We start from the raw sequence: 24723 nt of genomic DNA on the forward strand, positions 1-24723 counted from the left end.
GAGTGTGCTTTTGGCCTCTGTTGGGGCCGGTATATCGTTTTCTGGAATGGCATACTAGACATCGTAATTCCATACAACAGTAAACAGAGCTTTTGTCAAATGGAGGGACATCGCGTCATGTGAACAGGGCCTAAGCTGCGTTAACAAATTCTACCATTTTATAATATCAATATAACATTCTGGTTTAGTAAGTACCAGATTATGAGATATATATATATTAAATCATTTTTGATTCAATGTATTTTAGAGGATTTTTGGTATAAAAAAAAAAAAAAAAGCAGCCCACATCAACAGCAGTTTCTGCATCAAAATCGATGCAAAAAAACTCTGCGTGATCTAACCCATCATGCTTCTATACCTACTACAAACAAAACTGTTCCCATCATAGCAAATAAAAGCCATGCATTTTGTAGTAATGGGATATTCTGATCCAATCACTGCTTAAGACCCTTTTTTATAAGCCAATGATCGGGCGAAGGAATGCTCAATCCCGATCGTTGCCCTGTATGAACAGGGCAGCGAACAGATGATGGACGAGCGAACGAACGCTTGTTTGTCGGCTGATCGGAACTTTTATTTGATCCGTAATATGGTCGCTTGTCAGCAGCACATTTTCCTGTGTAAAAGGGATGTTCTGCCGACAAGTTGCATATGTATAAGGATGAAAGATCGTATTAACAATCCGTCATCCTCATACAATCATTGCTCAGTTTAAAACGAACACCGATCGACATGTATTGTCAATCGGTGCTTGTTTACCGGGCATAAAATCTGCCAGTGTAATAGGGCCATTACTCACTACAATTGTTGTTTGGTTTAGATGGGAAATCTCATCTAACAACTAATACTGGGATGCATAATTTTCCGTCAGATCATTCCTATTACACGGCCCGACGAGGGCCATGTAAACGAACTCGATCAATGAGACCGCTCGTTGATCGGTGGTCGTTGCTCCTTTCGCAAGGAGCTATGTATGGGGATGAACGCTTGTTAGTATTATAGCTCGTCCACATACATTTCCATCATGTTGGCAGCACGTCTCCCTGTTTACACAGAGATGTGCTGCCGACAACGATAATATTTCATGCTGCCTAAATGATACAATCAGCCTATGCTCGTTTATCGGCTAATCTTTGCTCAGGAACAAGCGTTTTGTAAACGCTCGTTTGCCCGATAATTGGCCGATGTAATAGGGCGCTTACTTAGACTTGATGGCCATTCTTGTCACTATGGAGTGTCTTATGGGCCGTGCATCTTGCCATACAGTGAACTAGTTGTCTTGCTTCTTTCTTATGCAGTACACTTGATTTGAATATGTAACTTTTACTAATGTCAATTTTTACATTCCAGAGTTCTCCTTCCTGGCGGTGGTGTTGACCTTAAATATTCTGAATATGCAAGAGTGTCCAAGATATTCTATGATTTGGCCCTAGTGGTAATTCTATTTTTACTTTAACATATTATTAACATCATTTTATTAGATGTAGTTGTTTGTTCCTCATTCATGAATTTAGTTTTAAACTAGTTAAAATGTATTATACCGTACTGTTTGTTCCTGGTCAACAGAGTTTAGGGAATATTCACGCATGGCAGATTTTTTTTATAGAGATTTCTGTGACTAAAAATCTGTTCCATTCATCTGAATGGGGTTGTCTCTGCAGCATACACATGAATTTCTGCAAGTCTCATTCAGATGAATGAGACAGTCTCAGAAATTTCTACTACAAATCTGCCGCATGTAAAATATACCATCAAAGAGATTTTCCAAGCATTGATAAAATATACAGAAAAGTAACTATACAGTTAGGTCCGGAATTATTTGGACAGTGACATAATCTTCAGGATTTGGGCTCTGCATGCCACCACATTGGATTTTAAATGAAACAACTGAGATGCAATTGAAGTGTCGAATTTCAGGTTTAATTCAAGGGGTTGAACAAAAATATCCTGTGAAACGTTTAGGAATTGCAACCATTTTTCTACACAGCCTCCTCATTTCAGGGGCACAAAAGTAATTGGACAAATTAACATTACCATAAATAAAATGGTTTTTTTAATACTTTGTAGAGAATCCTTTGCCGGCAATGACTGCCTGAAGTCTGGAACCCATGGAAATCACCAAACACTGGGTTTCCTCCTTTGTGATGCTTTGCCCGGCCTTTACTGCAGCTGTCTTCAGTTGTTGCTTGTTTGTGCGTCTTTCTGCCTTAAAGAGACTCTGTCACCAGATTATAAGTGCCCTATCTCCTACATAATCTGATTGGCGCTGTAATGTAGATAACAACAGTGTTTTTTTATTTTGAAAAACGATAAATTTTGAGCAAGTTATGAACAATTTTAGATTTATGCTAATTAGTTTCTTAATAGCCAACTGGGCGCTTTTTAACTTTTTACCAGCTGGGCGTTGTAAAGAGAAGTGTATGACACCGACCAATCAGCGCATTGTTCCAGCCCAGCTTCTTTCACTGCACACACAGTGTGATCTCGCGAGACCACGCTGTGCTGTCATTCACAGCGAGATCACACTGTGTAGTGCGTTAAGTCCCACAGACACAGAAGTGTCGGGAGTGTGAATAGACATCGCTTCCTGGCTGGAGGCGATGTCTATTCACTCTCAAGACACTTTGGTAAAGTTAATGTGTGAGTAAGTGACAGCACAGCGTGATCTCTCGAGATCACGCTGTGATGTGAGTACAGCTAATCATGAATGAAGAGAAGTGTATGACGCTGATTGGTCACTGATTGGTCAGCGTCATACACTTCTCTTTACAACGCCCACTTAGTAAAAAGTTAAAAAACGCACAGTAACAAATTAGCATAAATCTAAAAATGTTCATACCTTGCTCAAAATTGATAGTTTTTCTAAATAAAAACCACTGTTATATACATTACAACGCCTATCAAATTAGGTAGGGGATAGGGCACTTATAATCTGGTGACAGAGTCACTTTAAGTTTTGTCTTAAGCAAGTGAAATGCAGCTCGATCGTGTTGAGATCTGGTGATTGACTTGGCCATTGCAGAATATTCCACTTCTTTGCCTTACTCCTGGGTTGCTTTCGCAGTATATTGTGTGTCATTGTCCATCTGTACTGTGAAGCGACGTTCAATCAACCTTGCTGCATTTGGTTGAATCTGAGCAGAAAGTAAATCCCTGAACACTTCAGAATTCATCTGGCTGCTTCTGTCTTCAGTCACATCATCAATAAACACTAGTGACCCAGTGCCTTTGGCGGCCATGCATGCCCATGCCATCACACTGCTTCCACCATGTTTTACAGAGGATGTGGTGTGCTTTGGATCATGAGCCGTTCCAAGCCTTCTCCATACTTTCTTCCTCCCATCATTCTGGTACAGGTTGACCTTAGTTTCATGTGTCCAAAGATGCTGTTCCAGAACTGGGCTGGCTTCTTTACATGTTGTTTGGCGAAGTCTAATCTGGCCTTTCTATTTTTGAGGCTGATTAATGGATTGCACCTTGTGGTGAACCCCCTGTATTTGCTCTTATGAAGTCTTCTCTTTATGGTAGACTTAGATACTGATACACCTACTTCCAAGAGAGTGTTCTTCACTTGGGTAGATGTTGTGAAGGGTTTTTTCTTGACAAAGGAAAGGATTCTGCGATCATCTACTACTGTTGTCTTCCATGGACGTGCAGGCCTTTTGGAGTTCACAAGCTCACCAGTGCGCTCTTTTTTTTCAAGAATGTACCAAACTGTTGATTTGGCCACTCCTAACATTTGTGCTATCTTTCTGATGGATTTCTTCATTTTTTTCAGCCTAACAATGGTCTGTTTCACTTGCATTGAGAGCTCCTTTGACCTCATGTTGTGGGTTCACAGCAACAGTTTCCAAATGCAAATGCCACACCTGGAATCAACTCCAGACCTTTTACCTGCTTAATTGATGATGGATTAACGGGGGAATAGCCCATGCAGGCCATTAAATAGCTTTTGAGATAATTGTCCAATTACCTTTTGTCCCTTGAAAAAGAGGCAGCTACATATTAAAGAGCTATAATTCCTAAACCCTTCCTCAAATTAGGATGTGAATACCCTCACATTAAAGCTGAGAGTCTGCACTTTAAGCCCATATTGATTATATAACTGTATATTTAATATGTTTTGGTAAACATCTAACATGCCAAAACTTGTGTCACTGTCCAAATAATTCTGGACCTAACTGTATGTGTCTGAAGGCTCGCCAGGTGATGCCACCATAGCTCAAAGCTAGTTATTATTATTAATTTTCATCATGTTACCCAGCTCTGTACAGCACCTCTGTTTTGATGGTGGCAGGGCTTGCTGTGGGTGGGACATCCATGTAGAGGACCACATTTCCCATGATTCCGCTTCCTTCTCAAAGACAATGCCTACATTTAGAGCTGGTTGTATGTCCCTCTATTACAAGTGTAGTGCTGTAATATCTCACTGTCTGCTACTGAAACACACCTTATGTACTCAACGTCACACAAGCAGGAGATAAACACCAGGAGCATTGTCATGTGACTACATGTGAGACTTGCTTAAGGCCCTTTTACACTGGCAGATTATCGGGGAAATGATCGTTCATATAACGCTTGTTGCCGATAATTGCCTGTGTAAACAGGTCAGCGATCAGCAGATGAACGAGCAAATGCTCATTCATCTGCTGATCGTATTGTTTTAAAAAAGTTAAATATTATCGTTGTCGGCAGCACATCTCCCTGTGTAAACAAAGAGACGCACGGCCGACATGATAATAATGTATGGGGACAAGCAATCAGAGTAATGAGCGCTCGTCCCCATACTAGCTCCTTGTGAAAGGAGCAAACTAGCGCTGATCAACGAGCTGCCTTGTTGATCGGCGCTCGTTTACACAGCCCAGGACGGGTCATGTAAGAGGACCTTTACAGAGACGTTTCAGCTACAGACAGTATATTAGTAAGTGACTAACTGCAATGAAACCATCATCCTTTTTTTTATTTTTTATGCAATGTATGTATTTTGGGATACTTTTCTTCTTTGTAATGTACATTTTTATTACAAATTTTTCTCAGTTTCAGCGCTGCAGCTTCTAGGTATTCTCTGACATGTCATCTAAGCCCTAAGGGTATGTGCACACGGTAGCAGGCTTTTACGTCTGAAAAGACAGACTGTTTTCAGGAGAAAACAGCTGCCTCGTTTCAGATGTAAATGCTCCTCCTCGCATTTTGCGAGGCTTCTCTGACTGCCGTAAATTTTGAGCTGTGCTTCATTGAGTTCAATGAAGAACGGCTCAAATTACGTCTGAAAGAAGTGTCCTGCACTTCTTTTGACGAGGCTGTATTTTTACGCGTCGTCGTTTGACAGCTGTCAAACGACGACGCGTAAATGACAGGTTGTCTGCACAGTACGTCGGCAAACCCATTCAAATGAATGGGCAGATGTTTGCCGACGTATTGTAGCCTTATTTTCATACGTAAAACGAGGCATAATACGCCTCGTTTACGTCTGAAAATAGGTCGTGTGAACCCAGCCTTATACTGATAAAATTTTTGATTTTAGCTGTATAAGGCTGGATTCACACGAGGTCATTACGTCCGTAATTGACGGACATATTTCGGCCGCAAGTCCTGGACCGAACACAGTGCAGGGAGCCGGGCTCCTAGCATCATACTTATGTATGACGCTAGGAATCCCTGCCTCACTGCCGGGCAACTGTCCCGTACTGTAATCATGTTTTCAGTACGGGACAGTAGTTACACGGAGAGGCAGGGACTCCTAGCGTCGTACATCACTATGATGCTAGGAGCCCGGCTCCCTGCATTGTGTTCGGTCCAGGACTTGCGGCCGAAATACGTCCGTCAATTACGGACGTAATGACCTTGTGTGAATCCAGCCTTAGACCTCTTCACGCATCAGTTTTTTGGTCAGCATTTTTCATCAGTATTTGGAAACCAAAACCAGGAGTGAAACAAACAGAAAAAGTACAATGGAAAGATTTGTACCTCTTTCGTGTTTTGGACACACTACTAGTTTTGGCTTGCAAATAATGACCAAAATCCTTCCATGTAAAAAAGGCATAAGGCCCTGTTTACACAGTTTTTTGCAGGCAGAAAACTCTGCTGCCGAATTCCTTCAGGAATTTTAAGGCAGATTTTAAACTGCCTGCGCTTGTTTTTCACTGCGCTTTTTGCCTGCGGCCATTGAAACTAATGCAAGGACTGCAAGCTAGAAACGAGGGCTGCAGGTTTTTGTCTTCTACCTATTGATTTCAGTGGGAGGTCAGACCAGACCATCAGACCAACTCACTGATGGATTCGGCTGACTGCGGCGTCCTGTGGCTTCTATGTATAGAGGATACATAGGAGCTGCAGCGCTGAAACGGAGCAAAACAAAAAGTAAATAGTATCCAAAAATACATACATTTAATTTACAAAAAAAACAAACAAACACCAAAGGTTTCCATTGCCTTTTAAAGGGATCCTGTCATCAACATCTTACCTGTTAAACTCGCCTGACCCCTCAATGGCCGCAGCTGTCCAGAGTTCGTTCCTGTTCTCTTCTTTCCTGAAGTCCTTCTCTGTCGGTAAATATAGTCGTTTAAACTTTTCCCGCCTTTTATGGTAATTATTTTTCCCTCTGGGACGGAGCTTCTAAACCACGCCCACTGCCACCACCTGTCCGGCCCTGACTGGCTAAGGAGCGGTCAATCAAAAAGAAGGAGGTGGAGTCCACTCTGAGATGCTGGAGGAATGAAAACCTGACTCTTTTCAGATGAAGATTTGACTCTTTTCCGCTCATTTGCATACGGCGTGGGACCACTGAAAAACGGAATACTAAAGCTACAGAGCTTACTTAGAACATATTTATAGCTTAAATGACAATTATTTTTCACCCACTTTCACCAGGTATTGCTGGCTTTATAGCTAAAATGCTGGTGACAGGTTCCCTTTAAGTCCTTGAGTTATCCTATTTTTTTTTTACTAAGAAATGGCTGATTGTAATAATTAGTGATGTCTATTTCTGGGAAAGCTAGATGACAACCAAAATGACCACTATTATTATATCTCTTTGACCACATTCACTCAGCAGTATTGTGCATCAGTATTTGTAAGGCAAAACCAGGAATAAAACTTAACAGAGAAGAAGTATAATGGAAAGATTTGCACATTTTTCGGGTCTTGAAAGCACTCCCGGATTTGGCTTACAAATACAAATGCAAAATACTGACAAAAATACTGCTGTGTGAAAGGGACCTTAATGGGGGTTAAACGCAGTACTCCTCAGTGAATTCGCTGTGTGCTCTATGTAAATTATCATTGAAGAGTCATCTGAGTGGTGACAATATCAAGTCACCCAGTCTGGTCTCAAACCCAGCCCCCCTGGCTTGATGGGCATGCCCGGCCGCTCTACATCACTACCAGCCTCCTCCAAACGTGCACTTTTGCCATGTGCTCAGTGGGCATGTGCAATGCAGTGAGGTATACTATGGCCAATTTCATCGTTGTACTGCTCTTGTGCCGTTACAACAATTAAGTTGTTTCACATTCGCAATTACTCACTGAACATTATTACATTTAATGGGTTGTTTTATGGACAGTCTCTTAGCCAGAGTGAAAAATCACAAAGAGCGGTTTTCCCCGGGCGGACTCTTGTCTGGTCACATATTACATTTCACCATGTGAAATGCCAAATGTTGGGTGCGGTACAGTACACCACCATTGGACTTTGGAGCAGTGAAAAACACGTGATCTTGAGATGAATCATGCTTCACCATCTGTCTGAGTTTGGATAAATCTGGGTTTAGTGTATGCCATGAGAACACTTCTTGTGCCAATACAAATTGACCGGTGTAAAGCTTGGTGGAGGGCGAATAACAGTCTGGGAATGGTATTGGGGTTTGGGCAAATTTTTAGTGAAGAAAAATCTTAATGCTTCATTGTCAAGGACAATCTACAGAATTTTGTTCTTCCTACCTTGTGGAAACAATTTGAGGTGGATGATTTTTTATGACCACAGCAAAGCATAAAAAATATTGCTGTAGAAGGACATGACTGGTCTCTGCAGAGACTTGATCTCAACCTCATTGTCGCCTTTTGAAAGTATTGGAAAGCGAACACTGAACGAAAATTCAAGGTTATTAGTGCTCTGTGTGTGTGTGTGTGGGGGGGGGGGGGGCTACTCTATATGAATTCCCATGGGATCGGAACTACTAACATTGCTCAGAAGAAAGCACACAAATCTAGGCGCTCCATAGTGCACCACTATGATATATACATAAACAGGAGTAAAAGCAGGTCACAAGTGCTCGCTCACGTTGATGCGTTGTGTAAAAGCGCACAACAACCGAAGTGCATCAAACAACGGTATAGCTGCTGCCAGTGTCGCTCCAGTTCATACAGTAAACCATGTGCTGGAATGTTTTCCAAAGAACAGTGGGACTTTTACAGATTCAGTGCTACTTTATCCAGTCAGAACAATAGAATATAAAGTCCCGTTGTATTATATATAGTGTAGGTTACAAAAAAACGTGGTGTGAAAGGAGCCTTACTCTTATATATTTATTTTACAACATTACTAAGAACATATATATGTCCTTTTCCCTCTCTCTCAGGCTAATGACCAAGGTGACTACTTTCCTATCTGGGGAACTTGTTTAGGTTTTGAAGAACTGACTGTACTGACAAGTGGAGAACTTCTACTGACACTGACCAAAACAGAAGACCTTTCATTGCCTCTAAACTTCACTAAAAGTAGGTATATTGTGTAGTATCCGCCATATGTCTAAGCCGGTGCATACAATGACTTCGCCTAACACTGTAGGAAAAATGTAAATGCAACAGTAGATTTTGTGGAGAATTTGTACAACATATTTACTAACATTTTACTACCAGGCTCGACTATTTGAAAATTAAAGGGGTTTGCTCATCAGGGACATTTATAACATATCCACCGGACATTTTAACTAATTTATGAACAGCTATATAACGAGTTAATAAATATATTGAGACTTCAGCATTGATCTTAAAGAGACTGTCACCACATTATAAGTGCCCTGTCTCCTATATAAGGAGATCGGCGCTGTAATGTAGGTGACAGTAATGCTTTTTATTTAAAAAAACGATCTGTTTTCACAACGTTAGGAGCGATTTTGGTTTATGCTAATGAGCTTTCTTAATGCCCAAGTGGGCGTACTTTTACTTTCGACCAAGTGGGCGTTGTACAGAGGAGTGCATGACGCTGACCAATCGGCATCATGCACTCCTCTCCATTCATTTACACTGCACTAGCGATATAGATATATCACTATGTGCAGCTACATACACAAGCCCTAACATTACTGCAGTGTCCTGATAATGAATACACATGAAATCCAGCCTGGAGGTCATGTGTACTCAGAATCCTGACAGAATCTTTTTTTGTGAGATTCCGGCAAGTGAAACCAAATCTCGTTTAGCTCCATGATCTCGCGAGATTTCGTATCCGTTGCTGGAATCTCACAAAAAAAAAAAGGTTTCTGAGTACACATGACGTCCAGGCTGGATGGTCATGTGTATTCATTATCAGGACACTGTAGTAATGTTAGGGTTTGTGTATGAGGCTGCACATAGTGATATATCTATATCGCTAGTGCAGTGTAAATGAATGGAGAGGAGTGCATGATGCCGATTGGTCAGCGTCATGCACTCCTCTGTACAACGCCCACTTGGTCGAAAGTAAAAATATGCCCACTTGGGCATTAAGAAAGCTCATTAGCATAAACCAAAATCGCTCCTAACGTTGTGAAAACAGATCGTTTTTTTAAATAAAAAGCATTACTGTCACCTACATTACAGCGCCCATCTCCTTATATAGGAGATAGGGCACTTATAATGTGGTGACAGAGCCTCTTTAACTCCCTCCCGCAATATTACGTGCATGTACGTGGGGGGGGAGCGGTATATGTATGTGATAGTGGGAGAGTTACTGTGATTGACAGACACTCTGCCACGGCATCAGCCAAGATCAGTGTTGTCTCTGATCCAGGCAGTTTAATAAATTTCAGCACTGTGATCGTAATCCTTTATAATGCTGTCACAGAGAGCGGGCTCCCTTTAAAACACGATCATTCTGTTCGCCTAGCCATCATTCGTTGTTTGACTGAGGCCCTCTGGATCGGTCTAGTGCTAATGCCATCATGAGCATAACTTGGTATGCTCTAGCAGGCTGCTTTTCCGTTTTATGTGGACAGACAACAATGTAATGTCTTACATTATAGGTAAAAATATATAAAAGTGAAAGTCTCCTAATGGGACTAAAAAAAAATACGCTAAATTACAAAAAAAGACAAATGCCATTTTCTAAAATAACTCATTTTTATTTAACAAAAGTCCACAAACATAATAAATACATACATATTATCCTTTTACAGAACTTGTCAAATAAAGTTAGATTTTAAAGAGGCTCTGTCACCACATTATAAGTGGCCTATCTCCTACATAAGGAGATCTGCGCTATAATGTAGGTGACAGTAATGCTTTTTATTTAAAAAAAACCCATCTATTTTTACCACTTTATTAGTGATTTTAGATTTATGCTAATGAGTTGCTTAATGCCCAACTGGGCATGTTTTTACTTTAGACCAAGTGGGCGTTGTACAGAGGAGTGTATGAAGCTGACCAATCTGTGACCAATCAGCAGGGGCGTAGCTAGGGGGGGCAAGCGGGGCATGTGCCCCGGGCGCAGTTCAGAGGGGGGCGCCAGCGCCCCCTCCTGCACTATAATTGTACCTGTATCGCAAGGACACAGGTACAATTAGAAGCAATGAATGACCGGGCACGTTCCGTGCCCGGCCATTCAGCGCCTCTCCACGAATGAAGCGACTGGTACCTTTTGTACCAATGACGCTTCCATCGATGAAAGGCGCTGACTGACTGGCAGGTAAAGTCATCCTGCCCAGCCAATCAGCGCCTTTCATAGACGCCGCGTTCAACCCCCAGGAGACCTGCGCAGAAGAGAGCAGGTCTCCATGGCTGCCGGACGGCGTGGGAGCGGGAATAAGGTGAGTTTTAAATTTTTTTTTTTTTTTAATTGTAATAGAAGTGTGGCTGTATCTGCGGGGGGGGACTTTGTCTACACGGGGGACTTTATCTACAGGGGGACTATATCTACAGGGCTGGGCTATATACAGGGGGACTATATCTACAGGGCTGGGCTATATACAGGGGGACTATATCTACGGGGGGTGTCTATCTACAGGGGGACTATATCTACAGGGCTGGGCTATATACAGGGGGACTATATCTACAGGGGGACTATATACTGGAGTGGGCTGTCTATAGAGCACCATATACAGGGGTGGGCTATATAGTATATAGCCCCCTGTAGATATAGCCCACCCCTGTATATGGTGCTCCATAGATAGCCCACCCCAGTATATTGCCCCCCCCTGTAGATATAGCCCACCCCTGTATATGGTGCTCCATAGATAGCCCACCCCAGTATATAGCCCCCACTGTAGATATAGCCCACCCCTGTATATGGTGCTCCATAGATAGCCCACCCCAGTATATAGCCCCCACTGTAGATATAGCCCACCCCTGTATATGGTGCTCCATAGATAGCCCACCCCAGTATATAGCCCCCCCTGTAGATATAGTCGCCCTGTATATAGCCCAGCCCTGTAGATATAGCCCCCTGTAGATATATTCCCCCTGTATATAGCCCACCCCTGTATATAGCCCCCCTATGTATAGCCCACCCCTGTAGATATAGCCCCCCTGTGTATAGCCCACCCCTGTAGATATAGCCCCCCTGTGTATATCCCAGCCCTGTGTATAGCCCAGCCCTGTGTATAGCCCAGCCCTGTAGATATGGTCCCCCTGTAGATATGGTCCCCCTGTAGATATAGCCCACCCCTGTATATAGTATCCCACAAATAGCTCCCCCCTATAGTGCTCCACAGAAAGCCCACCCCTGTATATAGCCCCCTTGTACATATAGTCCACCCCTGTATATAGTACTCCACAGATAGCCCACCCCTGTATATACTATATACAAGAGTGGGCTATCTGTGGAGCACTATATACAGGGGTGGACTATCTAGTGGAGCACTATATACAGGGGTGGGCTATATCTACAGGGGGGCTACATACATGGTTGGGCTATCTGTAGAGCTCTATATACAGGGGTGGGCTATCTGTAGAGCACTATAGGGGGAGTTATTTGTGGGACACTATATACAGGGGTGGTCTATATGGGGGCACTATCTACAGGGGCTCTATGGCAGGCACTATCTACAGGGGGCACAGTGTGTGTGCGGGACACGGTGTATGGTGCTATTATAATTAGAGGTGCAGTGTATGGCGCTATTATATTTAGGGGCGTAGTGTGTGGTATAATGATAACTTTATATTTATTTATAGGTGCAGAAATGTTGGAAAAGTGAGAAGCTGAAGACATCTGAGCGGCAAACTACAGAAATGGACCGGGAGAATTCATCATAGAGGTCTGGACCAAATGGAGGAAAAGAACTAGAATCTGAGACGTCACCGGTGAGTCACTTAATGTAAATGTTCATTCTGCCTCTAATCAGTAATGTAGTCACTGTGTGATCTGCAGTGAGATGATGCGTGGTATGATTATGATAGGATTTATTTTTTGTGAAACGGCATCTCCCAGCATATCCTTACCATTGTTCAGGCCATGCGGGGAGCTGTAGTTTTACGCCGTACACACCTATACAGCAGGGGTTGCACTAAATTGAGCTGTATTTGTGCTGGTGTTGTATATATGTAGTGAGCTTGGTTCTGGTGTTGTGTATATTGCTTGTGAAATGTACAAATAATTTTATGCTCGCGTTACATAAAAAGAAATGACACATCGATTGGTAGAGAAAACAAACACGGCGAGGGGGAAGGAGATGTCGGGAAATAGGTTGGGGGGAGGGGGGGCGCCAAACTGAATCTTTGCCCCGGGTGCTGGAGAACCTAGCTACGCCTCTGCCAATCAGCGTCATTCACTTCTCTCCATTCATTTAGGGATGTCTATTCACAATCTCTGCACTTCGTTACTGTTTTCGTGGTAGTTACAGCAGAGCAAAGCGGAATCCCGCGAGATTACGCTGTAAATGAAAGGTTACAGCGAGATTACGCTTGCTCTGCTGTAACTACCACAGAAACAGTAACGAAGTGCACAGGTTGTGAATAGACATCCCGTGGAATGTCTATTCACTGTCTAAACACTTCAGTATCGTTAATGTGTCAGTATAAGACAGCACATAGCGATCTAAAAGGATCCCTATGCGCTGACTAAATGAATGGAGAGGAGTGCATGACGCTGATTGGTCAGCGTCATACACTCCTCTGTACAACGCCCACTTGGTCTAAAGAAAAAACACGCCCACTTGGGCATTAAGGAACTCATTAGCATAAATCTAAAATCGCTAATAAAGTGGTGAAAACAGATCATTTTATTAAATAAAAAGCATTACTGTCACCTACATTAGGCACTTATAATGTGGTGACACAGCCTCTTTAAGGTGAACGGTGTAAAAAAAAGAAATTAAAAATTATGCCAGAATGTTTTTTTTTTTTACAGTGACAGCTGTCTCCTCCTATCTCCTATGCCGCCCTCAGGGTAGGATAGTAGCCCTGACGGCATTGCTTTTAACCCCATCCCGCATTTTCACGTACATGCACGTCGGGGAATACGGTTGGTTAGCGCATTCCCACGTGCATGTACGTGATGCAGTTAAACTGTCACAGCGCTGAGGGACGAGGTGACAGTTCACAGCAAACTGCTGTTCGAGACAGCTTAGCAACAGAGCTAGCCGACAGGGGGCCAATCACAGCGGTCCCCTGTTGGTGATCGCTGTGATTGATGTCAGTGCAGACAGACCAATCACAGTGGAGTGATGTAGGCAGGGCTTGTTTTTCTATAGCCTTCGGCTCTAAACTCTCCTCTTTGGAGAGGAGATTGGAGACGGATTCTACATTACAGCGCCGATCACATTATGTAGAAGAGAGGGCACTTATAATGTGGTGACAGAGCCTCTTTAAGGCCTCAATATTTGTAGGGTCTAATTACTCACTACACACCAAGATAAAAAGCATAAGGGGTATAGCTTTCAAAATGTGGCCCTATGTTGTCACTGAAATGGCACATCTTTTTTTTTTTTTTTAAATATAAGATGACCTGTAATGACTATGTCCTGCCGCACTTAGCTCAATTTGTTTTACTGTATTGTGAAATGGGCATATTGTTTTTTATTTGGAGGATCCCTAATAATCGAGCTGTTCCATATCAATACACCATGGGCTTTATTACAGTTTTATTCGGGTTTTTACTGGATCTCTTACACCCGACAATACTTCTAGCAATACTGACATTATTTTGGGGACTAGTGAACCTTCACTGTTCCTATAGATGGTTTTGGACACTGTCCCTTTATATATTCTGTAGGTGATTGGTTGTTTAGTGCACATAGCGGTTCCTACCTTGCCGGGCAGGGGCCTGTTATGGTGTACCACGTCGCTTGCCACGTTCGTCCCTTATATAGGGATTGATGAGGCTAAAGAGACGTTGTATGACCAGTCACTATAAAAAAATTAGATGTCATCATAGCCATACAGGTGTTTTTTATCTTGTGAACAGACTAGAGTTTGCCACATAGTTGGATACATGTTCCTCCATTTTTTTAAATATATTATTGCCTTTCACGCCAGAACAGTTGATTTTTTCTCTGTATCATTTATTACACAGGGTGGGCCATTTATATGGATACACCTAAATAAAATGGGAATGGTTGGTGATATTAACTTCCTGTTTGTGGCACATTAGTATATGGGAGGGGGGAAACTTTTCAAGCTGGGTGTTGACCATGGCGGCCATTTTGAAGTTGGCCATTTTGTATCCAACTTTAGTTTTTTTCAATAGGAAGAGTGTAATGGCAGGAAGGAGGTGAAGGGAACAAGTGAGCCCTAATCTACCCACCGCCCTGTCCCTGCCTACTTGCAACGACCCGCCCTAGGCGACGGGGTACAACTTGGCGGCGGTCCCTACGCTGTCTAAGTGCAAGGGAGACAAACAGGGAACACGCAAGGGAATACAGTAGCCCACGGAACGCCGCGAGGAAACGGAGCGGTGAACGAGCCAGTCAGGATCAGGAAGTAGTGGAGTATACAAACGGGAGCACGGAGCAGAAGCAAGCCAGGGGTAGAGCAACGCAGGATAAACGGAACTGAAGCAAGGCAGAAGCACGGCAGAAGCAGGCTGGAGCAAGGCAGCAGTGGGGCCAGGAATCCAAAAAGAATAACAAGCAAGGAGGAAGAGAAAACGGCAGGTATAAATGGACAGGGGGCGGAGCTAACTGACTGACCAGGCCGCGATAGGCTCTCCCACTCCTGAGCCTGCCACCCTGATTGGTGGGAGCAGGTGTCAGTCTCAGAGGTCTGGCCTCAGGTGTCGACTGATTAATCCTGGGAGTATACCCAGATGTAGTACCTGGCAGATCCTTTACAGTACTCCCCCTTTTATGAGGGGCCACCGGACCCTTACTAAGAGGACCCGGTTTAGTGGGGAAGAGAAGGTGGAACCTCCTTATCAATACCCCAGCGTGAACATCTCGAGCAGGTACCCAAGTCCTCTCCTCCGGCCCGTATCCTCTCCAATGGACCAGGTACTGGAGGGAGCCCTGGATCATCCTACTGTCCACAATCTTGGCCACCTCGAATTCCACCCCCTCAGGGGTGAGAACGGGAACAGGAGGTTTCCTCGAGGGGGACCAGGACGGGGAGCAGCGTTTCAGGAGGAAGGCATGGAAGACGTCGTGTATGCGAAAGGATGGGGGCAGCTCCAGACGGAAGGATACAGGGTTGAGGACTTCAATGACCTTATAAGGTCCAATAAATCGGGGAGCAAACTTCCTGGACGGGACCTTAAGGCGCAAGTTCCTTGACGACAACCACACTAGATCCCCGACGACAAACCGGGGGTTAGCAGAACGTCTACAGTCAGCCTGAATCTTTTGTACGCTCTGGGACGCCTCTAGGTTCTTCTGAACCTGGGCCCAGACTGTGCACAGTTCCCGATGAACGTCCTCTACCTCGGGATTATTGGAACAACCAGGGGAAACGGAGGAGAACCTAGGATTAAACCCGAAATTACAGAAAAACGGGGAGACCCCTGACGAGTTACTGACCCGGTTATTCAGGGAAAATTCGGCAAGGGGAAGGAATGAGACCCAATCAAATTGACAGTCAGAGATGAAACACCTTAAATATTGTTCCAGGGATTGGTTAGTCCTTTCCGTTTGGCCATTACTTTCAGGATGGAAGGCGGAGGAGAAGGATAGATCAATCTCCAACTTTTTACAAAAAGCTCTCCAAAATAAGGAAACAAATTGTACCCCTCTGTCCGAAACTATATTGACCGGGCCCCCGTGGAGACGCAGAATGTGTTTCACAAACAAAGAAGCTAACGTCTTGGCGTTAGGTAGTTTCTTAAGGGGCACAAAGTGGCACATCTTGCTGAAGCGGTCTACTACCACCCACACCACCGACTTGCCCAGAGATGGAGGCAAATCGGTGATAAAATCCATGGAGATATGGGTCCAAGGTCTCTGGGGAATGGGCAAGGAACGTAGTAAGCCCGCAGGTCGGGACCTAGGGGTCTTGGACCTAGCACAGACCTCACAAGCGGCGACGTAAGCCCTAACGTCTTTAGGCAACCCAGGCCACCAATAGTTTCTGGTAATGAGGAGTTTGGTACCCAAGATGCCAGGATGACCAGATAGAGCGGAGTCATGGTTTTCCCTGAGTACCCTTAGCCGGTATTGCAGGGAGACAAACAGTTTGTCCCCAGGGAGGTTCCCGGGAGCTGAACCTTGATCAGCCGCGATGTCAGAGGCTAAGTCAGAATCAGTGGCAGAAACAATTATACCAGGGGGTAAAATACAAGCAGGATCCTTCTCAGAAGGAGGATTAGCCATGAAACTACGTGACAGTGCATCAGCCTTAATATTTTTGGACCCAGCCCTATAGGTAACCAAGAAGTTAAATCTGGTAAAGAACAGTGCCCAACGAGCTTGTCTAGGATTAAGCCTCCGGGCAGATTCTAGGAAAACCAGATTCTTGTGGTCAGTAAGGACCGTTACCTGGTGTCTGGCCCCCTCCAAGAAGTGACGCCACTCTTCAAAAGCCCATTTAATGGCTAAAAGTTCGCGGTTGCCAATATCATAGTTACACTCCGTGGGCGAAAACTTCCTAGAGAAGTAAGCACAGGGGCGGAGATGGGTGAGGGAGCTGGTACCCTGGGACAAGACGGCCCCCACTCCCACCTCGGACGCGTCAACCTCCACAATAAATGGCTCCCTTTGGTTGTGCTGAACCAGCACGGGGGCCGAGATAAAGCACTTCTTGAGGGTCTCAAAAGCCTGGACGGCCTCAGGGGGCCAATGGAGGACATCAGCACCCTTGCGAGTGAGGTCCGTAAGAGGCTTAGCGACGACCGAGAAGTTGGCAATAAATCTCCTGTAATAGTTAGCGAACCCCAAAAAACACTGTAGCGCCTTCAGGGAGGCAGGTTGGACCCATTCCGCCACAGCCTGAACCTTGGCAGGGTCCATGCGGAATTCATGAGGAGTGAGGATTTGACCTAAAAATGGTATCTCCTGTACCCCAAACACACATTTTTCGGTCTTCGCAAACAGATTATTTTCCCGAAGTACCTGGAGGACCTTCCTGACATGCTCCACGTGGGAGGACCAGTCCTTGGAAAACACCAGTATGTCATCAAGGTACACTACAAGAAAATTACCCAGGTAATCTCTCAGAATTTCATTAATAAAATTCTGGAAGACGGCAGGGGCATTACACAACCCAAAGGGCATGACTAGGTATTCGAAATGACCTTCGGGCGTGTTGAACGCAGTTTTCCACTCATCCCCCTCTTTGATGCGGATAAGGTTATATGCCCCCCGTAGATCGAACTTAGAGAACCATTGGGCCCCCTGAACCTGATTAAAAAGATCCGGAATCAAAGGAAGGGGATACTGGTTCCTTACTGTGACCTTATTCAAGTTCCGATAATCAATGCACGGCCTAAGACCACCATCCTTCTTCCCCACGAAAAAGAAGCCAGCACCTACAGGAGAAGTCGAGGGGCGAATGAAACCCTTGGCCAGGCATTCTTGGATATACTCCCTCATAGCTTTACGTTCAGGACATGAAAGATTAAATATCCTCCCCTTAGGAAGCTTGGCACCAGGCACCAAATCGATGGCGCAATCGTAATCTCTATGAGGGGGCAACACCTCGGAGGCCTCCTTAGAAAACACATCAGCGAAGTCCTGAACAAACTCAGGAAGCGAGTTTACCTCCTCACGGGGAGAAATAGAGTTAACCGAAAGACATGACATCAGGCAATCACTACCCCATTTGGTGAGATCCCCAGTATTCCAATCAAACGTGGGATTATGCAGCTGCAACCAGGGAAGACCTAATACCAGATCGGACGATAATCCCTGCATCACCAGTACAGAGCACTGCTCCAAATGCATGGAGCCAACACGGAGTTCAAAAACAGGAGTATGCTGAGTAAAATAACCATTAGCAAGAGGAGTGGAGTCGATACCTACTACAGGGATAGGATAAGGTAAATCAATAAATGGCATTTTTAGAGACATAGCAAATTCCACAGACATGATATTAGCAGATGAGCCCGAATCCACGAAGGCACTGCCGGTGGCAGACCGGCCAGCAAACGAGACCTGAAAGGGAAGCAAAATCTTATTGCGTTTAGTATTAACGGGAAATACCTGTGCGCCCAAGTGACCTCCCCGATGATCACTTAGGCGCGGAAGTTTTCCGGCTGCTTATTCTTGCGCCTGGGACAGGTGTTCAGTAGATGCTTGTCGTCCCCACAATAGAAGCAGAGACCATTCTTCCTGCGAAACTCTCTACGTTGTTGAGGGGACATGGAGGCCCCGAGTTGCATAGGTACCTCCGAGTCCTCCGTGGAAGAGAGAGGAGACGGGACCTCGGGGGGAATCGCAGGGCAGTCAGAGGGGAAAACATTGAAACGTTCAAGCTGACGTTCCCTGAGACGTCGGTCAAGTCGTACTGCTAGGGCCATAAGCTGGTCTAGGGAGTCAGAAGAGGGGTAGCTAACCAGCAGATCCTTCAGGCCGTCAGATAATCCTAACCTAAACTGGCACTTTAGGGCCGGGTCGTTCCACCGAGAAGCTACGCACCACTTTCTAAAATCAGAACAGTATTCCTCAACAGGTCTCCCACCCTGACGTAAGGTCACCAGCTGACTCTCGGCTAAGGCAGTCCTGTCAGTCTCGTCGTAAATGAGACCGAGGGCAGAGAAAAACCGATCAACGGAGGAAAGTTCAGGGGCGACAGGAGCCAAGGAGAAGGCCCACTCTTGGGGCCCTTCCTGGAGTCGGGATATAATGATACCCACCCGCTGGTTCTCGGAACCTGAGGAGTGAGGTCTTAGGCGGAAATAAAGTCTGCAACTCTCCCGGAAGGAGAGAAAAGTCTTACGGTCCCCTGAGAACCGGTCAGGTAACTTGAGGTTGGGTTCTAAAGGTGAGGTGAGGGGTACTACAAAGGCAGCGTCAGACTGATTGACCCTCTGAGCCAGGGCCTGGACCTGTAGGGAGAGGCCCTGCATCTGCTGGGTCAGGGTCTCAAGGGGGTCCATGATAGCGTCAGCGTAGAAGAAATGGTAGACTAGGTAAGGGCTTGTTATTATGTAGTGGCAGGAAGGAGGTGAAGGGAACAAGTGAGCCCTAATCTACCCACTGCCCTGTCCCTGCCTACTTGCAACGACCCGCCCTAGGCGACGGGGTACAACTTGGCGGCGGTCCCTACGCTGTCTAAGTGCAAGGGAGACAAACAGGGAACACGCAAGGGAATACAGTAGCCCACGGAACGCCGCGAGGAAACGGAGCGGTGAATGAGCCAGTCAGGATCAGGAAGTAGTGGAGTATACAAACGGGAGCACGGAGCAGAAGCAAGCCAGGGGTAGACCAACGCAGGATAAACGGAACTGAAGCAAGGCAGAAGCACGGCAGAAGCAGGCTGGAGCAAGGCAGCAGTGGGGCCAGGAATCCAAAAAGAATAACAAGCAAGGAGGAAGAGAAAACGGCAGGTATAAATGGACAGGGGGCGGAGCTAACTCTGACTGACCAGGCCGCGATAGGCTCTCCCACTCCTGAGCCTGCCACCCTGATTGGTGGGAGCAGGTGTCAGTCTCAGAGGTCTGGCCTCAGGTGTCGACTGATTAATCCTGGGAGTATACCCAGATGTAGTACCTGGCAGATCCTTTACAAAGAGGGTCATGTGACACATCAAACTTATCGAGAATTTCACAAGAAAAACAATGGTGTGCTTGGTTTTAACGTTGCCACAAACAGGAAGTTAATATCACCAACCATTCCCATTTTATTTAGGTGTATCCATATAAATGGCCCACCCTGTATATCAGACCAAAATGCTGTTCACAACGGCATCAGAAAGACACAAATGTGTGACAACTGCTTTGTTAGCAAGACATAGTCATATAAACAGGTAAATGCATTTTTCAGGACATGCCTCCTTTATGAGAACATAGTGGTCAGCATGCTCACTACACTCCTGAATAGCTTAAGGTGTGTAGTTTTAAGAATGGGTTATTTCTTTTGGGTTTCTATCGTTCTGGCAGCTCAAAGCCTCTCCAAATGTGCATTGGGGCCTAAAACATTTTCAAGCAAAATTGGTGTCCTGAAAGCTACCAGGTGCTCTGTTCCTTTTGGGCACTGCCGTGTGTCCAGGCAGCTCATTAGGGCCACAATGGGGGTATTTTTGAACACAGGAGAAACAGGGTGATATATTTTGGGGTGTGTTTCTTCATTCTCATGTTCGCTTTCCAAAGAAATACGTCTTTAAAATGATGCATTTGTGAAAAAAGTGTTTTTTTTTTTTCACCTGCTTTGCATTAAATTCCACAAAAAATAGTGGGCTAAAAATACTTTCTACACCCCTAGATAATTACCTTAAGGGGTCTAGTTTTCTAAATGGGTAGTTTTTGGGAAGTTTCTATTGTTCTAGCAGCTCAAAGCCTTTCCAAATGTGCATTGGGGCCTAAAACATTTTTTAAGGAAAATTGTTGTCCTGAAAGTTACCAGATACTCTGTTCCTTTTGGGCTCTGCCGTGTGTCCAAGCAACGCATTAGCGCCACAATGGGGGTATTTTTGAACACAGGAGAAATAGGGTGATAGATGGGTGCGGTGTGTTTCTTCATTCTCATGTATGCTTTACAAAGAAATATGTCTTTGAATTGACACATTTGTGAAAAAAAGTTACATTATTTATTTTTACGCTTAATTTGCATGAATTCTTACAAAAAACTGTGGGCTCAAAATACTAACAACACACCTTAATAAATATCTTAAGGGGTGTCGTTTTCAAAATGGGGTCATTTGTGGGGGTTTCCATCATTCTGACACCTATGAGTCTCTGAAAACCTGGCTTGGTGCAGGAAAACAAAATGCACTTCAAAATGTATAAAATTATTATTAAATTTATAAGTCTTCTAAATTGCTCAAAAATGTTACATTTCTTTTCAAAACTGCTGCTAAAATAGAGTGAAGAGATGGAAATATATATTAAATTTAAAAAAAAATGTACAGTATGTATGTACATCACGTGACGAAAAAAAAATGCCAGAATTCTCTGATGAAGTCAGACATACCAGATTTGGAAAATCTGGCTTGGTCATTAAGGTCAAAACAAGCTTGGTCCTTAACCCCTTCAGGACTGAGCCTGTTTTGGCCTTCAGGACGAAGCCGATTTTTCAAATCTGACATGTGTCCCTTTATGTGGTGATAACTCCGGAATGCTTTTGCCTATCAAAGTGATTCTGAGATTGTTTTCTCGTGACATATTGTACTTTATGTTACGGAAAAAATTTGGTCGATAAATTCAATATTTATTTGTAAAGAACACCAAAATTTGAAGAAAATTTGCAAAAATTAGCATTTTTCTAAATTTAAATGTATCTGCTTGTAAAACAGATAGTAATACCACACAAAATAGTTACTAGTTAACATCCCCCATATGTCTACTTTAGTTTGGCATCGTTTTTTGAACATTATTTTATTTTTCTAGGACGTTACAAGACTTAGAACTTTAGCAGCGATTTCTCATATTTTGAAGAAAATTTCAAAAGCCGATTTTTACAGGGGCCAGTTCAGTTCTGAAGTGGCTTTGAGGGTCTTATTTATTAGAAAGTCCCCATAAATCACCCCATTTTGAAAACTGCACCCCTCAAAGTATTCAAAACAGCATTCAGAAAGTGTTTTAACCCTTTAGGCGTTTCACAGGAATTAAAGCAAAGTAGAGGTGAAAGTTACAAATGTCATTTTTTTTTTACAAAATTCATTTGTAATAAAAAAAATTCTATACCACAGAAGTTTTTACCCGAGAAATGGAACTTATTATTTATTGCCCAGATTCTGCAGTTTTTAGAAATATCCCACATGTGGCCCTAGTGCGCTAATTTACTGAAATACAGGCCTCAGAAGCAAAGAAGCACCTAGTGGATTTTGGGGCCTCCTTTTTTTTAGCATATATTTTAGGTATCATGTCAGGTTTGAAGAGGTCTTGTGGGGCCAAAACAATAAAAACCCCCAAAAGTGACCTCATTTTGGAAACTACACCCCTCAAGGAATTTATCTATGGGTATAGTTAGCATTTTGAACCCACAGTTTTTTTGCAAAATGTATTTGAATTAGTATGTGAAGATGAAAATCTACTTTTTTTCTGAAAAAAACGTAGAATTTTTTTATTTTTTCAAGGAATAAAAGAGAAAAAACACCCCAACATATGTAAAGCAATTTCTCCCGATTACAGCAATACCCCATATGTGGTAATAAACTGCAGTTTGGACCCACAGCAGGACTCAGAAGGAAAGGAGCACCATTTGGATTTTGAAATTCTGATTTTGCTGGAATAGTTTTCAGTGCCGTGTCGCGTTTGAATTGCACTGGAGGGAACAAAATAGTGGAAACCCCCAGAAAGTGACCCCATTTTGGAAACTACACTCATCAAGGAATTTTTCTAGGGGTAAAGTTAGCATTTTGATGCCACAGTTGTTTTGCTGAATTCATTGGAATTATTCTGTAAAGGTAAAAATCTACTTTTTTTCTGAAAAAAGGTAGCCATTTTTAATTTTTACAAGGAATAAAGGAGAAAAAGCACCCCAACATTTGTAAAACAATTTCTCCCGATTACGGAAATATGCCATATGTGGTAATAAACGGCTGTTTGGACCCACAGCAGAGCTTAGAAGGGAAGGAGCGCTATTTGTCTTTTGGAGATCAAATTTAGCTGAAATGGTTTTTGGGTGCCATGTTGCATTTGCAAAGCCCCTGAGAGGCCAAAACAGTGGAACCCCCCAAAAGTGGAAATTACACCACTTAAAGAATCTATCTAGGGATATAGTGGGCATTTAGACCCCACAAGTCTTTTGCAGGATTTATTAGAATTAGGCCGTGAAAATGAATATCAACATTTCTTCCACTAAAATGTTGTATTTTTTCAATTTCACAAAGGATAAAGGAGAAAATGCTGCCCAACATTTGTAAAGCAATTTCTCCCGAGTACGGCTATACCCCACGTGTGGTCATAAATGGTTTTTCATTAGAAAGTAATTAACCCTTTCTGGACTGATCCATTTTTTTCTTTTCCTTTTTAGTTTTTTCCTCCCCGCGTTCCAAGAGCCACAACTTTTTTATTTTTCAGTCAATAGAGCGGTATGAGGGCTTATTTATTGAGGGACGAGCGGTCGTTTTTATTGGTACCATTTTTTGGTACATACAACTTTTTGAGCACTTTTTATTACATTTTTAGGTAGAGCCAAGGTGACCAAAAAACAGTGATTTTGCCGTTTTAAATGCTTTATTTTTCACGTGAGACGCTCCATACATCACCCCCCCCCCCCACACTACGACATGCTATGTTGTGGTGCGCGCAGGGGTTAATGTGCAGCGGATGGTGCAGAGTAAAAATTACAATTTTCCACTCATATGCCATTTTAGTGCACTACATGTTATGCCCAGTTTGTGCCACTGAAGACGAATACCTCATAAAATATTAAGGGGGTTCTCCTGGGTATGGCGATGCCATATCTATGGGCGTAAACTGGTGTTTGGGCACGCTGCAGGGCTCAGAAGGGAGGGAGCAGCATTTGGCTTTTGGGGCGCAGATGTAGCTTGGTAGTAGTTCTGTTTGGGGTTTTACTGGTGTCTCAATATATAATGTGGGGGCATATGTAATCTGTGCGGGGTACATCAGGGTACATGTTATCTGTGCGGAGTACATCAGGGTACATGTTATCTGTGCGGGGTACATCAGGGTATAATAAGAGGGTATAATAATGCAGTAAATAAATAATAATCGGCAGATATGTGGCCGGTGTCGCACTGATAAAAGGCGCCCGATCTTATCTGCTTTTGGAACACTGCACATTTTGCATCGCCATATTCTGAGAGCCAGAACGGTTTTATTTTTTTTCCACCGGAGCTGGGTGAGGGTTTATTCTTTGCGGGACAATCTGTAGTTTTCATTGGTACCATTTTGGGGTACTAGAAATTTTTTTGATCACGTTTTATTCAATTTTTTGGCAAGCAAGGTGACCAAAAACCATCAATTCTGAAACTGTTTTTTATGGCGTTCACCCTGGGCTATAAATTACCATTATATTTTATACTGCGGGTCGATACGATTAC

General features: G+C 43.7%; 1 protein-coding gene across 1 annotated transcript in view; it reads left to right on the forward strand.

Moving 5' to 3' along the window:
- The window catches only part of GGH (gamma-glutamyl hydrolase), a 51897-nt gene that overhangs the window by 16269 nt on the left and 10905 nt on the right, over positions 1 to 24723 (forward strand). The window contains exons 4-5 of the mRNA XM_075826190.1: positions 1351 to 1435; positions 8577 to 8715. Coding sequence (XP_075682305.1) covers positions 1351 to 1435; positions 8577 to 8715 — 224 coding nt within the window. The remainder of the gene's footprint in view (positions 1 to 1350; positions 1436 to 8576; positions 8716 to 24723) is intronic.

This window comes from Rhinoderma darwinii, chromosome 5 (assembly GCF_050947455.1).
Source record: "Rhinoderma darwinii isolate aRhiDar2 chromosome 5, aRhiDar2.hap1, whole genome shotgun sequence".
NCBI lineage: Eukaryota > Metazoa > Chordata > Amphibia > Anura > Rhinodermatidae > Rhinoderma > Rhinoderma darwinii.